This window comes from Egretta garzetta, unplaced genomic scaffold, assembly GCF_000687185.1.
Source record: "Egretta garzetta isolate BGI_Z169 unplaced genomic scaffold, ASM68718v1 scaffold218, whole genome shotgun sequence".
Classification (NCBI taxonomy): Eukaryota; Metazoa; Chordata; class Aves; order Pelecaniformes; family Ardeidae; genus Egretta; species Egretta garzetta.
Window position 1 is genome coordinate 270,752 of NW_009260618.1, and position 14,977 is coordinate 285,728.

At 61.1% G+C, this 14,977-nt stretch overlaps 2 protein-coding genes across 2 annotated transcripts in view; one reads left to right on the top strand and one right to left on the bottom strand.

The window, feature by feature from the left end:
- PTK2B (protein tyrosine kinase 2 beta) overlaps positions 1–4,347 on the top strand; it is a 51,621-nt gene extending 47,274 nt beyond the window's left edge. The window contains exons 20-26 of the mRNA XM_035900728.1: positions 621–767; positions 1,471–1,506; positions 2,271–2,298; positions 2,678–2,724; positions 2,964–3,107; positions 3,594–3,674; positions 3,762–4,347. Coding sequence (XP_035756621.1) covers positions 621–767; positions 1,471–1,506; positions 2,271–2,298; positions 2,678–2,724; positions 2,964–3,107; positions 3,594–3,674; positions 3,762–3,977 — 699 coding nt within the window. The 3' untranslated portion in view covers positions 3,978–4,347. The remainder of the gene's footprint in view (positions 1–620; positions 768–1,470; positions 1,507–2,270; positions 2,299–2,677; positions 2,725–2,963; positions 3,108–3,593; positions 3,675–3,761) is intronic.
- A 1,843-nt stretch (positions 4,348–6,190) lies between these two features.
- Positions 6,191–13,485, bottom strand: CHRNA2 (cholinergic receptor nicotinic alpha 2 subunit). Its single transcript, XM_009645258.2, has 7 exons — positions 13,409–13,485; positions 11,188–11,534; positions 9,837–9,991; positions 8,987–9,031; positions 8,658–8,767; positions 6,955–8,047; positions 6,191–6,461 (listed from the first exon to the last, which is right to left on the bottom strand). Exons 2-7 carry the CDS (start codon positions 11,378–11,380, stop codon positions 6,336–6,338), a joined length of 1,722 nt encoding a protein of 573 aa, XP_009643553.2. The 5' UTR covers positions 11,381–11,534; positions 13,409–13,485; the 3' UTR covers positions 6,191–6,335.
- Between the last annotated feature and the right edge of the window lie 1,492 nt (positions 13,486–14,977).

Genomic DNA, 14,977 nt, shown 5'->3' on the forward strand with positions numbered 1-14,977 from the left:
AGGGGGGGGTTGTTCCCCCCCCATCCCACCGCATCCAGATGACATCCCGCTCCCGGGACCTCACCGGAGGCGAGGGCTCGGTGGAAGGATGCTTGCTGCTCCACGCTCCGCTTCGTGCTGCCGCCTCCGCTGCTGCCAGCTCAGTGTCGCTCCCGACCCAGCTGCGGGGGGGCCAAATCCTGTCACCCCGTGGGTGCTGTTTGCAAGCTGGAGGGATCCAGCCCCTGAAAGGCTGTGGGGTGTCTCCAGCCCCCTGCTGCCACGCGGTGGTTTGCAGCCTGAGCTCAGTTTCTCTGGCTCCAAAATCAGAGCTGGGTGTTGGGGCTCACCCCGAGCTGCCCCGGGACAGCCACGGTGCCACTCATGGCCGCGCCGCGGGCCCGGTGAGCTGCTGCCCGTGGGACGCGCCGGCAGGCGGTGGTGGGCAATTTGGGGCCAGCCGGTGTTCTCTTCTCCCCCACTGAAAACCCAAACGCTCCCCAAATTCAGTTTGGGGGTCCCTGGCTGTCGGGGTCTGGCACACGGTTTGCATGCACGGAGTGGGGCTCTGGCTCCCATGCCAAAATCAAGGGGGGTGGCTCTTGAGCTTCCCCCCAGTCACCACCGGCTCCGCACACCAGGAGGAAGATTTCCTCCGTCCCAACAGCAGGGAGGAGGCGCAGAAGCTCTGGGAAATGGAGAAGCTCAAGATGCAGCAGGTCCTGGACAAGCAGCAGAAGCAGATGGTGGAGGACTACCAGTGGCTGCGGCAGGAGGAGAAGTCCCTGGTGAGCAGCCTGGGGCCGGGGGCTCCCAACTCTTGCACCCTCGCGAAGGTGATGGGGGAACCATAGCAGCCATAGAGGTGCTCAGCGTGGCTGGAAAAGCCCCTTTTTCCTGGGAGGAACAGCCCCTCCAGCAGCCAAACCTCCTGCACCCCTTTCTTTTCTGCACCCCTTAAAAAATCCCAGGGAGCTGCTTCGTTTCAGAACGAGCATTTTGAAACTTGGGCAAATTTGAAATACTTGCAATTGCACCTTAATGAGCTTCTGATAAGGCTTCGGAAACACGGACTGGAGAGAGCGAACGGTGACTCATGCATCGCTGCGGTGAGACAGGCTTGGAAGGAGACCCAAAATCTTTTATTCCATCGACTCACGCAGGCGATAAAGCAAAGCCCAGCTCCCCGCGCCCCCGGGGCTCTCGGCTGCCGAGCGGCTGCAAAGAGCTGCTCGAATTAAGCTTCATATTATTTTTTTTTTGGAGCAGCACTTTGAGGTTTCTGGTACCCTGGGAGCGGGGATGGGAGGGGATGGAGATGGGACCCACCATGGGCGTGAAGCCCCTTCCCCTCCCACATTCCCAGACCCTGCAGGGCTGTGCTCCTGGGATGCGTTTCACGCCTCTCCCAGAAATCAGAAAAATCCCTTTTTTTTTCCTTTCTTTTTCCTTTTTTTCTGTGCCTCTCACAAAGCTTCTCCCCCTTTGCAGGACCCGACGGTGTTTATGAACAACAACATTCCCCCGGTGAGTGGCGCTGGCCCTGGAGAGACCGGCTTGGGGAGTATTTGGGTGCAGGGCGTCTTTCTCCTGGGGGTGTCTGGAGATCCTCATCTGCTTTGGCATGGACAGGCGATAGATATTTATATAGATGGATGTGGGCAGGCTGGAGGGGGCCAGAGCAGGGCCACCAAGGGGATCCAAGGGCTGGGAAGCCTCTCTCAGCCAGATGGGGATGGGCTGGGAGAGCTGGGTTTGTTCAGCCTGGAGCAAAGGAGGCTCCGAGGGGAACTCATCACCACGTCCCAGTACCTAAGGGGTGGCTACAAGGAAGATGGAGACTCCCTTGTCACAAGGAGTCCCATGGAGAGGACAAGGAGGCATGGACACAAGTTGCTCTGGGGGAGATTCCCATTGGACAGGAGAGGGAAATTTTTCCCCATGAGAACAGTCACCCATTGGGATAATCTCCCCAGGGGAGGGGTTGACTCCTCCACATTGGGGACTGTCAAGGCTCAGCTGGACAGGGTGCTGGGCCATCTTGTCTGGGCTGGGCTCTTCCCAGAAAGGTTCGATCCGATGGTCCTTAAGGTCCCTTCCAACCTGGGATTCTGGGATTCTATGATTCTGTATATGTGCCCCTTGCATTGGGAAGATTAATCGGAAACTGTTGATGGGATGGAATACTGGTGGTCCAGAGAGCCCCACCAGAAGCCCCGCGAGGGGATGGCCTCTTCGCTGCCTCCAGCCGGGACTTTGAGCCTCTCATTTGGTGTTTCTTCCCCCCCCAGCTGTTGCCGGAGAAGGAGACGGATTACAGTGAGTGCCCACAGCTGCAGGGGGTGGGGGGCTGCCCGCGGTCCACAGCTGGGAGCCCCCCCTTTGGGGCTGCAAGCGGGGAGCCCTGCGCTGAGCTGCAAGGAGCCTCGGGGCCGTATCCCTCCTGGCTTCGGGATCCGCCATGGAAGAAATCCCAGATTGTGGGGAGCAGCTTTGCTGAGGGGGGGCCGAGGGGGTCTGACCCTGTGGGGAGGGGGCAGACCTGGGGTGAGCCAGGGTGACCAGCCCCGGGGGGACACGCTGCTCCAGGGAGGTGTGGGGGGGAGGTGGCACAGGTCCCTGGGGTCTCACAGCGTGCCCGAGTGCCCAGGGGAGCAGCCAGAGTGACTCTCTTTCCTTTCCCTTACTGATGGCATAGCGGAGTTCACGGGGCCCCCCCAGAAGCCTCCAAGACTTGGGGCGCAGGTAAGACCTCCCTGGATGGGGCCACCACGGTCCCAGTCCTCCTTCCCCACCTCCATCATCCCTCTGCAGCTGCAGGATGGGACTTTTCTGACTCCCCCAAAGGGGTCAGGCAGACCCAGCAGCACTGGAGGTGTGGGTGGGAGGTAGATGGGTCTGGCCAGGGTTCTTCATGGGTGTTGGTCTTTCCCTCCTTGCCCCCTTGGTCCATTTGATCCCATCGTGTCCCCATTCCCCAGCAGTCCATCCACCCGGCCCCCACCGCCAACCTGGACCGCACGGATGACATGGTGTACAGCAACGTCATGGACCTGGTGCGGGCTGTGCTGCAGCTGAAGAATGAGATCAGCCTCCTGCCCCCGGAGGGCTACATCCTCATGGTGAAGGTAGGGAGGGGGCAGCAGCAGGGGAATGGGGGGAGAGAGTCAGGAATTAATCTGCTGAGCGACTCCTACCAAGCATCCTTCTCAGGAAGCTCTTGCACATGTAGGAGGGAGCATTGCCAACATTCCCAGCTCCTCCGTTGGGTCCTTAGGTCAATGATGAGTCTCCAACATGCCCTTCTCCTCCATTGGGTCCTTGGGCCAAGGTTGGGAGAATTTCCAATTTGTCCTGCTCCTCCATGGGGTCCTTGGGTCAATGATGTGAGCGTTTCCAACTTTTTCTGCTCTCCATGGGGTCCTTGGGTCAACAATGAGAGACTTTCCAACACACCCTGCTCCTCTGTTGGGTCCTTGTGGACCTCAACGGTGGTAGAGCCTCCCACTATTGCCCCTCTCCTGAATGGGATCCTTGACTCAGTGGCACAGACTATTCCCATGCACCACTTCCCCATGCCTGGAGTCATCCCAACCCTGCCGCCCTCCCCGCAGAACGTGGGCCTGTCCCTGAGGAAGCTGATCGGCAGCGTCGACGAGATTCTGCCCATCCTGCCCGCCACCTCCCGCACCGAGGTAGGACCAGGGAGGAGGGAGAGGGGTCTGACATGGGGTCGGGTGTTGGTGGCACCCATGTCTGTAACCCTTGCGTGTCATGTTCAGATTGAGGGGACCCAGAAGCTGCTCAACAAGGACCTGGCTGACCTCATCAACAAGATGCGCCTGGCACAGCAGAACGCTGTCACCTCGCTGAGCGAGGAATGCAAGCGGCAGATGCTGACGGCCTCCCACACCCTGGCCGTGGACGCCAAGAACCTCCTGGATGCCGTGGACCAAGCCAAGGTCCAGGCCAACCTAGTGAAGCTGTGCTTGGAGTGAGGGGCAGGGGCGGAGAGAGGGAAGGAGAAGGGGTGGGGAAGGAGAAGAGGAGAGGGACCGCCGTGCTTCAGTCGGCGGAGATGGGAGGAGAGCGTTGCGGAGGAGCTGGCTTTTCTGTGTCTCCCGTGGCCTCGCTGTCCTGCCCTCCCTGTCCCCCCTCCTCCTGCAGCCGCTCGTGTCTTTAGCATCGTCTCGTCGGTCTTCCGAAGAAGGGAGGCATCTGGTGACTCGTCCCTGGAAAGGGCTGGGGGGGACCTGGCCATCCCCGAGGGCTGCTGAAGATCCCTCGGGCTCAGCGGCTCCCTGCTCCCCAGCTGCCAGCAGGTCCGTGTGTCCGTCCCTCCACCCCTGCGAGGACGGCCGGCCGCAGGCGGCGGGTCATCAGGGGGCACAACGACCCGGCGCCCGTGGCCGGGGGAGGGATGGGACCCGGCGGACCGCAGCCTTCGGTGACACAAACCAGGAGAGCGGTGCCTCTTCCAGCTGAGTTTTCTCCGAGCTGCTCTGTGTAAGCGACGACGGCAAACCAAGTCTCTGTCCGGTTTGTGCTTTGAGTTGGAAACCCTACGGTTCGGGCTTTTCCCCAGCATCTTCCCACCGCGCTGTTCATTCTGGCTGAGATAAACCATGCGCAAAGCCCTGCTGTGCCCGTGCTTGCCTGTCACCCCCGGAGCGGTGGGGACCACTTCCCTGGTCACCAGCACCTCCTTAGGAAGGGTAAAAGGGTTGGGCTGCTCAGGGCTCTGGGCCACCTCGCCACGGTGGTGGCAGCGTCCCTGGGGGGAGTTGCTGGGGTGAACCCGGGTCTGCTTGCACCCACGTCCTCTCTGGAGCCCCATTTCCCTCCCGCTGAGCCCCCAATCCGTACAAGGGTCCTGGACTCCCCCGGCTCCCCCCACCCCAAGGCTGGCTTGATGAGGTTATCTGCAGACCTTTGATTTTCCAAGGCCATAAGGAAATCACGGGCAATTCCTGGGGGAGGCTGTTGGGAAGCGGTTGATGTGGGATAGCACAGCCACGGAGATGGGTTTTCCCCCAAAAGAAGGGTTCTGGGGGGTCTAATGTCACACTGGGGGGGGGTCACCCCGGAGCTTGTGCCCCGGTGGCTTCATCAGCCAGGAGGGGCTGAGCTGGGAGGGGCGGTGGGTGCTGGCTGGGGCTGGCGAGGGGGGCGGCAGGGATTGGTGTGGGAAGGGGAGCAGGTTCCCCCTCTGCCCCATCGCCCCGAGGTCTGCTGGAGTCCTGCGTGCCATGGCCTGGCAGCGCCGGGGGTGCCGGGCATCCCGCCCCGTTCACCTCCAGCCAAAACCCCCACATCCCCCCAGGGAGAGGCAGCCCCAGCCAAGCCCGAAATCATCCTCATGGGAGAGCTCTTTCCACCCGCACAGTCCTGGCTCGGTGGAGCCCTGAAGCCCACGTGTGCTGGGTTAGGCTCTCCTGGTGTGGAAGAAGAGAGCGGATGCTCTGGAAGCGTGGGTCCTTCAGGGTGCATGGAAGCTCCAAGTTAAAAGCTGGATTGCAGCAGTTGTCAGAGCCAGAGGAGTCGGGATCTGGCATGGGATGGAGAGGGGGATTTGCTCAGGATGGACCTCAGCAGTGGAGGTTTGCCCCGCACCAGCCAAGTCCCCCAGCCCAAGGCAGCACCCCTGAGCTCCCGGGGTCCATGGATACCACCTGGCCGTGGCTGGGGGGGTTACCCCACTCTGCAGGGTCGTTTTTACCTTCCAAGCCACTCACACTTCAGGTTTGGCTGTTCCCATCTCCCTTGCTGTCCAGGCTCTGGTGTGGGATGGTGTGGAAGCGAGCTCTCGTGCCGGTGGGTTGCACAGCGTCGGCGTGCTTGGGCTGGGTGTGCTTGGGCTGGGCTTTGCAGAGCAAAGACCCGCAAGTGGGGACCTCCATCCCACGACTGTGCCCCTTCGGTACAGCCCCCCCGAAGCGTTATTGCCTGCCCCATGTCCTGCATGAATGCACCAGCCTGTGATCCCGAGCAGCCTGCGGTCAGGATGTGTCCCAAAGCAGCTGGGCTGTCCTCTCTTCTTGCCCAGCCGGTTGGAGTCACCACCAGCTGCAGCTCTTGGGTTTTGGGTTGGACTTCAGCAGCTCGAGGAAGCAGATGCCCCCCCCAGACACCTCCAGCCTGAGCAATGGAGAAGCGGTACCGTGCCTTCGTCGATGCCTCCCCCCAATCCCCATCTCATCCCTGGGCACAGCTCTTGCTGTCTTTCCCATCCAAAGGTCCTCCATGGCTGCAACCACGTCCTCCCAGGGAGACGCAAGGGTCTGGCTGGATGTGGGCACCACCGTGCCTGCTCCCTGGGAGGAGGGAGCGGTCCCCACCGCAGCCTGGCCCGGCCCCTAGATCATCCCCGCCAGGTAGGGCGGGAGGAAGAGCCCCACGGTGCCCAGCAGGCAGACGATGATGAACATCCAGAGGAAGATGCGGTCGATCACCATGGCCACGTACTTCCAATCCTCCTTCACCTGCCGAGCAGAGAGGGGGCTGTGAGCGCAGGCAAAGGATGCAGCCCCCAGTTTGTGAGGACCCCGTGGAGTTAGGAGAGCACCCAGGGCTCCCTCCACATTGGCTGTTTGCCCCAGGGCCAGGAGATAACCCCGCGTCTCGGGGAATCCTTGGCGTGGCAGGGATGGACCTCTCTGGGGGGGCTGCTGGAGGCAGAGCTAATCCCACCCAGGGAAACCACCCGGCTAAAAGTAGGGGTGCAGCCTCTCAGCTGGGTCCCATCAGGGCAGGCAGGGCTGTGGCTGCTCTCCGAGGGCAGGGCAGCACGGGCAGGACAGGGGACAGGGACCCCCAGCATCCCCGCAGCCAGCAGGGACGGGAGATGGAGGGACCCTCAGCTGACCCCATGGACTGGGCACCTCCCAGGAGGTGGTCATCGATCTTCTCCCTGGCTTTGGGTCCTCAGCAGCCAGGGAACAGCCCAACCCCCGGCCCTCGGGGGCACCCACTCACCGAGAAGTCAGCATCCTCGGCTCGCAGGTGGTCCGCGATGTACTGCACCCCTTCCAGGGCCTTCAGGATGCTGGGGGACAGCATCTGCCCCCGCTCTGAGCCCACCTCCTCCTCCTCCCCCTTGGGGGGCACCCGGGGGGCTGAGCCCCCCGACGTCTTCCCAGCTTGGCGCCCGCAGCCGTAGCGGCACTGGGCTCCCTGGCCATGGGAGCCCGCCTGGGATATGCGGCTGGGGGACGTCTTCTCCTCCTCTTCCTCCTCATCTTCTTCCTCCTCCTCCTCCTCCTCCCACTTGTCATCCACATCAGTCTCCAGCCAGCACCGGGAGGTGCTGAGTCTCGTCCCCGGGAGGTCGTACTGCCCCGCTGTCCCCTCGGGGGGAGGCAGCGCTGGGGGTCGCTTCATGAAAAGCCAGCGAGGGATGAAGTCGAGGAAGAAGCTGCGCACCCAGCGGGGCATCGTGTGGGTGCTGGGGGAGCGGTGGTGGACGTTGAGGACAAACACAGTGATGATGATGGAGAGCGTGACGAAGATCATGGTGAAGAGGAGGTACTCGCCGATGAGAGGGATGACCAGCGAGGTGGATGGGATGATTTCCGTGATGAGCAGCAGAAAGACAGTGAGGGACAGCAGGACAGAGATGCAGAGGGTGATCTTCTCCCCGCAGTCGGATGGCAGGTAGAAGACCAGCACGGTCAGGCAGGAGATAAGCAGGCACGGTATGATGAGATTGATGGTGTAGAAGAGCGGGAGGCGACGGATGATGAAGCAGAAGGTGATGTCGGGGTAGATCTCGGTGCAGCAGTCGTACTTCTTGGAGTTGTAGGTGCCGATGGCATTAATGATGGCCCACTCACCGCTCTCCCAGTAATCCTTGAGGTCCACATGGTGCTCCATGTTCTCCAGGTCGATCTTGGCCTTGTCGTAGGTCCAGGAGCCAAACTTCATCTTACAGTTCTGCTGATCAAAGGGGAAAAAGGTGACATCGATGCTGCACGAGCTCTTGTATATGGCAGGTGGCACCCACTTCACCTTCCCGTTGGAGAATAGGTGGGCCTTCGTCATGTGGGTCACGGCGAACTCCCCGTCAGCACTGCAGGGATGGAGACATGTGAAGGTCAGAGGAGGATGAAGTCTTTCCCCCAAGAAATAGGGCCAGGAGCTCCCTCCGCTCTCAGGTCTGGTATGAGCCTTGATTGAAGGCTGTGGCCCCATCGTGCATCCCTGCACGGTGCTGGGATCACCCTCCTGGGTATCACCCAGAGCCTGGAGATGGGTGGGAGCATGAGCAGTGGGCATGGGGAGATGGATGCAGACTGATTTGCACTGGGGTGGGATGGAGAGCAGGGGTCTGAGGGGGCTGGCAGCACCAAGAAGCTACTGGGATGGGATGGAATGGATGGCACGGGATAGGATGGGATGGCATGGCATGGTGTGGTGTGGCATGGCATGAGATGGGATGAGCTGCAGGGATGGGATGAGATGTGATGGGATGGGAAGGGGATGGGGATGGGGTGGGATGGGAAAGGATGGGATGGGATGGGAAAGGATGGGATGGGATGGGATGGGATGGGGGTGGGCAGGATAGGGCAGAGATGAGAAGGGATGGAAAGCGATGGGCAGGGATGGGCTGGGCAGGAGTGGGAAGGGACAGGAGGGGGGAGCTGGCCCTATGGATGCCCCATCTCGGCAGCATCACTCACTTGTTGTAGAGCACGATGTCAGGGATCCAGATCATCTCAGAAGGCACCCGGATGGAGGTGACATTGTCAAAGTCCGCTGGGTCCCAGCGCAGCTTGTAGTCACTCCATTCCTGGAGGGAAACAGAGAGGGAAGGGCATCAGGTAGCCCTGGATCTGGTGGGACCAAGTTGCCCAGTGCCTCCTCCTCTTCCTCCTCTGGCAGCATCCCCCAGAGGAACAGCACCATGGAGATGCCACCAGGCCCCCCTGGGTAGGGTGTCTCTGCCCCAAATGCTGTGGCCTCCTCGACATGCTCCTGCCCTCGCCCCAGCAAGGGAACAGGCACCTACCTGCTTCAGCCAGACGTTCGTGGTCATCATCTGGTTCTTCTCATCCTGCGGTGGGAAAGAGGGAGAGGTGAGAGGAGATGGAGAGAGGGCTTGTCCCATCACTGCATCATCCCCCAAATCGCTGCTTTCACTTTCTGCCCTCCACCTCTGGCCTTGAGCTCCTGGAAGCAACTGGTACCAGTAGGAGTCCAAGGAGAGAATATATTTCCCCGAGATATCTGCTCACTAGATGGCAGCAAGAAATAGCATAAGGCAGCGTAGAGCTCTGAGCCGCTCCGACGGATGGACAAACATACGGTCCCGCGGATGGAAGGATGGACAAATGGATAGGTGGATAGATGGGGAGGTTGATAGGTGGGTCAGTGGGCAGATGGATGGGGAGATGGGTGGATAGAATCATAGGATCGTTAGGTTGGAAAAGACCTTTAAGATCATCAAGCCCAACTGCTAACTTGGGTGGATAGGTCTATAGGTGGATGGGCGGATAGATGGGTGAGCATAGGAGGGACAGACGGACAGAAAAGCCGAGAGGTGCCCCAGGGCAGGTGGGTGGTGGGGAAGGACATGGCAGGGATGGAGAACTGCAGTTTTCCTTGGTGCTGTCCTGCTGTCAGTGGAAGGGAGGGGTTGGGATGGAGAGGAGGGGTGCAGACCCCCCCCTGCTCATTGGAGGTCTGAGGGAGGCAGGGTGGTGGTTTGTCACCTGCTGGAGATGGCCAGGGGGTTGCTGTTGCCCAAACCTGACCTTGCACCAGTGTCCCCAGGCTCTGGTCCGGTAGACCAGTAGGACCAACTGGTAGAAAAGTCAGACACCGCGTGGGACTGGGGTCCCCACCAGCGGGCTACGTACCACGTCGATCAGCTGCGCGATGGAGAGCCCGAACCTCACGATGACCACGTCGGAGGTGTTGGGCACCGGCCGCGACCAGCGGTTGTAGCCGGTGAAGAGGTGCTTGAAGAGGCGGTCCTCGGCGTGGCTGCCACGAGAATCCCGCAGGCAGGCGGCTGCGGGGAGATGGAGATGGGGATGGGGTGGGGGAGAGCTGGGGGACCCCCCCCTCCACACCCCTGCACCCCACTGAAACGGGGCGTCCGTTCTGGGCAAGCCCCCTCTCTGCCACAGCGGGCAGGGATGGGGAGGGGGGAAGAAGTCCCTGAAAGCTGCCCCGTGCTCCTCCCGGGGAGCAGAGAGCGGTGCAAGGGCAACCTTGCAATGTCGGCCGAGCAAATCCCACTCTTGGGTAGCTGAGGTCCCTCTCCCAGTCCCCTCCAGCTGCTCTTACTGGTGCTAACTGGTTCAGCTTTGCAAGGCGGAGGCTGACCCAGTCCTTGGGACCACTGCAGCCTGCCCAGGGGCCATCGCTTGGGCTGGGCTGGTTGCAGGGCTGGCAAGGAGCTCAACGCTCTTTGCTCTGCCTAGAAATTGTTGGCGTTGGTCTTCGGCGCCGTCAACGTGCGCTGCCTCGCTCGGCCGTCCTTGCTCGCTGCAGAGGCCCATAAATTTCCACCAGCAAGTGGAGGGCAGCTGAGGGAGGGGGGGAGGGAGGGAAGGAAGGGCTTTGCACAGCGATGTGCAACCAAAGCAATGTTGTAGGGATGGCTCTGTCCTGAAGAAGGCTGGGTGTACGGCCCCGTAGAGTGCCCCGGGCCCTGCACAAGCTCTCTCCGCTGGCAGAGCCCAGCAAGGGGCCCCAGTTGTTGTACTTTGGCCAGGGGTGATGTGCTGAGCACCTTCAAGGGTCTTAGAGCTGTTGGGGGGGGGCTGGTCCCAAGTGAAGGGACAAGAAAGATGCTCCTGGGATGTCTTGCGTTGGCAGGGGGTGGAAGCAAAATCCTTTTTTTTTCCCATCCCTCCAACATTTCTAGCTGGCATAGGGTGAATCTGGGGTCCCAGAGGTGCATCCCCTGGGGGGATGACCCAGAGCCAAGCGGCTGGGTGGTGTCAAGCTGCTCCGCAAAGGCACGAACCCCATCCTAGCATGGTGGAGGACACCATCCCAGCATGGAGACTGGGGATGCATGGAGACTGCGTGGGGGTAAACTGGGAGAGAACTGGCTTTCTGTCTGCATGCACCTCAGCTCCCCCCTCCCCTCTCCCCAAATTCGCCCGCCCCGGGGCCCCAGTGGGTGGTACCCATGGGAAGGCAGGGCTCAAGTGAAGGAAATTCAGGTACCCCAGGGAAAGCCAGAGCCACCCTTACCTGCCTGGAAGGTGATGAAGCACCACACGGCGAGAGGGACGATGCCATGGGACAGCCACCCCATCCTCCTGACACTAGTGTCCCCTGTGGACCCCCTCCCTGGAGCCGTTTGCAAAGCCCCCCAGGAGGGACCAGGCGGAACGATGAGCTGAGATGGTGGTGGGAGAGGAGGCTCAGCAGGGAAAGCCACCATAGGGGACCTCTGATGGGTTGGCCTGGGTGTCCCCACCACTAGCGAGCGCTGGAGGAGCCATGGATGGAGCTGGACGTGGGCTGGGAGCCAGCCAGGCCAGGGTGGGCGCGTGGTCTGGGATGCTCTGCTGAGCCGCCTGCCCCAGATTTCATTCCTGAAAAGGCAGCAGAGAGCGGGTCTGGGAGGTGATGGTCCCACCGTGGTCCCCTCAAAGCCAGTCCCAGCCGCCAGCAGGGCTTGGAGCTGCTCCGAGCCACCACCATGGCAGAGTCAAGGGAAAATGACCCCAAAACGACCCCCAAATGACCCCAAAATGTCCCCAAAGCATCTGGTCCCTGTTTCACGACAGGGAGTGAATCTGAGGAGTGCCAGACCCTGGGAGTTAAAGTGATGGGAAGCTCTGCCCCTGGGTGATTTAATAGCAGAGATGGAGCCCGGTGCTCCAAACCTTACTGGGGTGAGCAGAAAATAACTGGTTTCAACCATCCCTCTGCCCTCCCCGGCTCGAACCTGCTTCATGCCCTAAGAGCGAGGGAGGGGGAAGCATCTCAGCTGCTCCAAGAGCTGAAGAGGCTCCTGGGGCTGGTTTCTCCAGGAGCACTCACTTCTGAGAAGAGGGATCACCTTTTCGCCATCTGCCCTCATCCATCATCCATGCATCTGTTTGTTCATCCGCCCATGCACACATCCATCGATCGTCATATCCATCCATGCATCCATCGATCCTCACATCCATCCATGCATCCATCAATCCTTGCATCCATCCATGCATCTATCTACCTACACATCCATCCATGCATCCATCAATCCTTGCATCCATCCATGCATCTATCTACCTACACATCCATCCATGCATCCATCAATCCTCTCATCCATCCATGCATCTATCTACCTACGCATCCATCCATGCATCCATCAATCCTTGCATCCATCCATGCATCTATCTACCTACACATCCATCCATGCATCCATCAATCCCCTCATCCATCCATGCATCCTTCTACCTACGCATCCCTCCAGCCATCCATGGATGTGGTTGGTTCCCCTCCCCAGCAAAGCAAATCCCTGCAAGGCCCCCAGATCTGCTCCTGCTCACAAGGTGACTCCTCCACGCTTGACCCGTGCCCCCAGGAGCAGCCCCCCCGCTTCCATCCCCAAGGAGAAAGAGGTTCCCAGCCCAGTGCCGACGTTGCTAAACAAGAAGATCCTTTGGTTTAAATTCCCCCCTGGCCCCGTAAAACCATGAAGCCCTTCTGAACTCATCATCGTCTTCTGTGCAGTTTTCGACTGATTAATATATGGTGGAGGGGGTGGGAAATGGGAGGAGAAACACCGGCCACTGGGCTGAGCTGAGGAGAAAATTAGGGGGGAAGGAGGTGCCCCGGGGCGATGCAAAGCCGTGCCTGAAACCGCCTGTCCATGGCAAAGGGGGAGTGGGGGGGACACGGGTGGAGGGGAGCCCAGGCAGGACACGGGGATGGGGAGGTGAGTGGGAAGGGGGGTGCATGGGTGGGAGACCACCCCGGGGTGCCGTGGCACCCTGCCACCCCGCCCGCCACCATCCCAGCCATTTCCCCGTTGGATTCCCCAGAGCTCCGTGACCCAAAGCGCTGGGGTCGAAGGGTGCTGGCCCTGCAGATGCCCCGGGAGGCACCGACACGCCTGCCAAAACGCTGCTGGCCGGTACTTGCCGAGCACTTTTCCTGGAGGGATGCAGGAACCTGCTCCGTGCGGATGCGAATGGCTGGACCGGAGGATGCCCGGTGAAGCTCTCGGCATCCCGACGTGCAGTCAGGGAGGCAGGGAGAACAAATAACTTATTTGTTGGCTTTTAAAGGCGGACAGCGGGGGATTTCTGTGCTTTAGATGGGAACTTCAGGCTGAGCTGGGAAACTTTGGCTGCCGCTGCCTCCCCATCGCTCCCTGACCGCCCTCGGCACTCTGCAAACAGCCTTGAGCCAGGGATATTTGCAGGGAAAAAGAGCTTCTCCCCTTCCCACCCAGCCTGGACCCAACGAGCCCCCTTACCTGCTGCAGGGAGAGCATGGAGGGGTCCCCGAAGCCCCCAGTCCCTCCGCCGTGCCGGGGTTGGGGTGCTGCCTCGCAGAGGGCTCCGGCGAGGACTGGGCTCCGGCGAAGGATGTCTCGGCTCTTACTCAAAGCGGTGGCGGTGACGACAGGGGCTGGGGGAGGAGGGAGAGCCAGGCCCAGGCAGGGAAGGAGGGGAGGGCGAGGGGGAGGAGGGGGAGGAAGGCTGGAGGGGCACCAGCTCCCCTGGCCCTCCTCGCCCCCCATGCGTTGGCACAGCTTCCCCAGGGTTGGAAAGGGCTGGGGCTTGCCAGGGTTGTCTCAGCCTCTTCCAAGGCAGCACTCGGCGGGGGGAGAGGGAAGGGGGTGCTGGGCTCCGTGTGTGAGCATGGGGGGGAGAGGGAGGAAGGAGAACAGGAGCCAAAGTGCTGTGGGGCAGCGGAGCTGGAACACAGAACCAGGCTTTGGAGGGGGCATCGCCTGGGGCATTGCAGGGGGCATTGCATGGGGGATTGCAGGGAGCATTGCCTGGGGCATTGCAGGGGGCATTGCAAGGCATTGCAGGGGGCATCACACAGGGCATTGCAGGGGGCATCACCTGGGGCATCGCAGGGGACATTACAAGGCATCACAGGGGGCATTGCACAGGGCATTGCAGGGGGCATCGCAAGCATTGCAGGGGGCATTACAGGGCATTGCAGGGGGCATCGCATGGGGCATTGCAGGGCGTTACAGGGCATTGCAGGGGGCATCGCAGGGCATTGCAGGGCATCGCAGGGGGCATCTCACAGGGCATTACAGGGCATTGCACAGGGTATTGCGGGGCATTGCAGTGGGCATCACATGGGGATTGCAGAGGACGTTGCCTGGGGCATCACAGGGCATTGCACAGGGCATTTTGCATGTGGTATTGCAGGGGGCACTGCATGGGGCATTGCAGGGGGCATTGCAGGCCATCACAGGGCATCACATGGGGCATCGCAGGGCATCACAGGGGGCATCACAGGGCATCGCAGAGCATTGCACAGGGCATTGCATGTGGTATTGCAGGGGGCATTGCATGGAACATCGCAGGGCATTACAGTGGGTATTGCAGGGCACTGCAGGGCATTGCATGGGGCATCGTAGGGCACTGCATGGGGCATTTTAGGACATTGCAGGCGCCTTGCATGGGGCATTGCAGGGGCATTGCAGGGGCATTACAGGGCATTGCACGGGCCATCATGTGGGGCCTCATGGGAGGCATTGCCAAGGGCCAGGCTTCTTGCACCGATGAGGAGGGGGCAGCCCTCACCAGGCTGGGCTTTCCCCACTTGCTCCCCCGGGCTGGGGGTTTGGTGCCGACCTGGCCATGGGCAGGGCAGCTCCAGGGAGCGGTGATGTCCCCTGCTCTGGGGAAAATGGGGGGCGAGGTCTTGGGCTGGCCCCATGCGGCGCCTGCCTCAGCCCACACCTGCCCCCCCAAAACACTGCCGAGGGGACAGGGGCAAAATTGGGAAAGCAGAGTCGGGGCAACATCCAGCATCTCCCCTGCCACCGCAGACCCCTTCCCCCTCCTGTCTCAGGCCT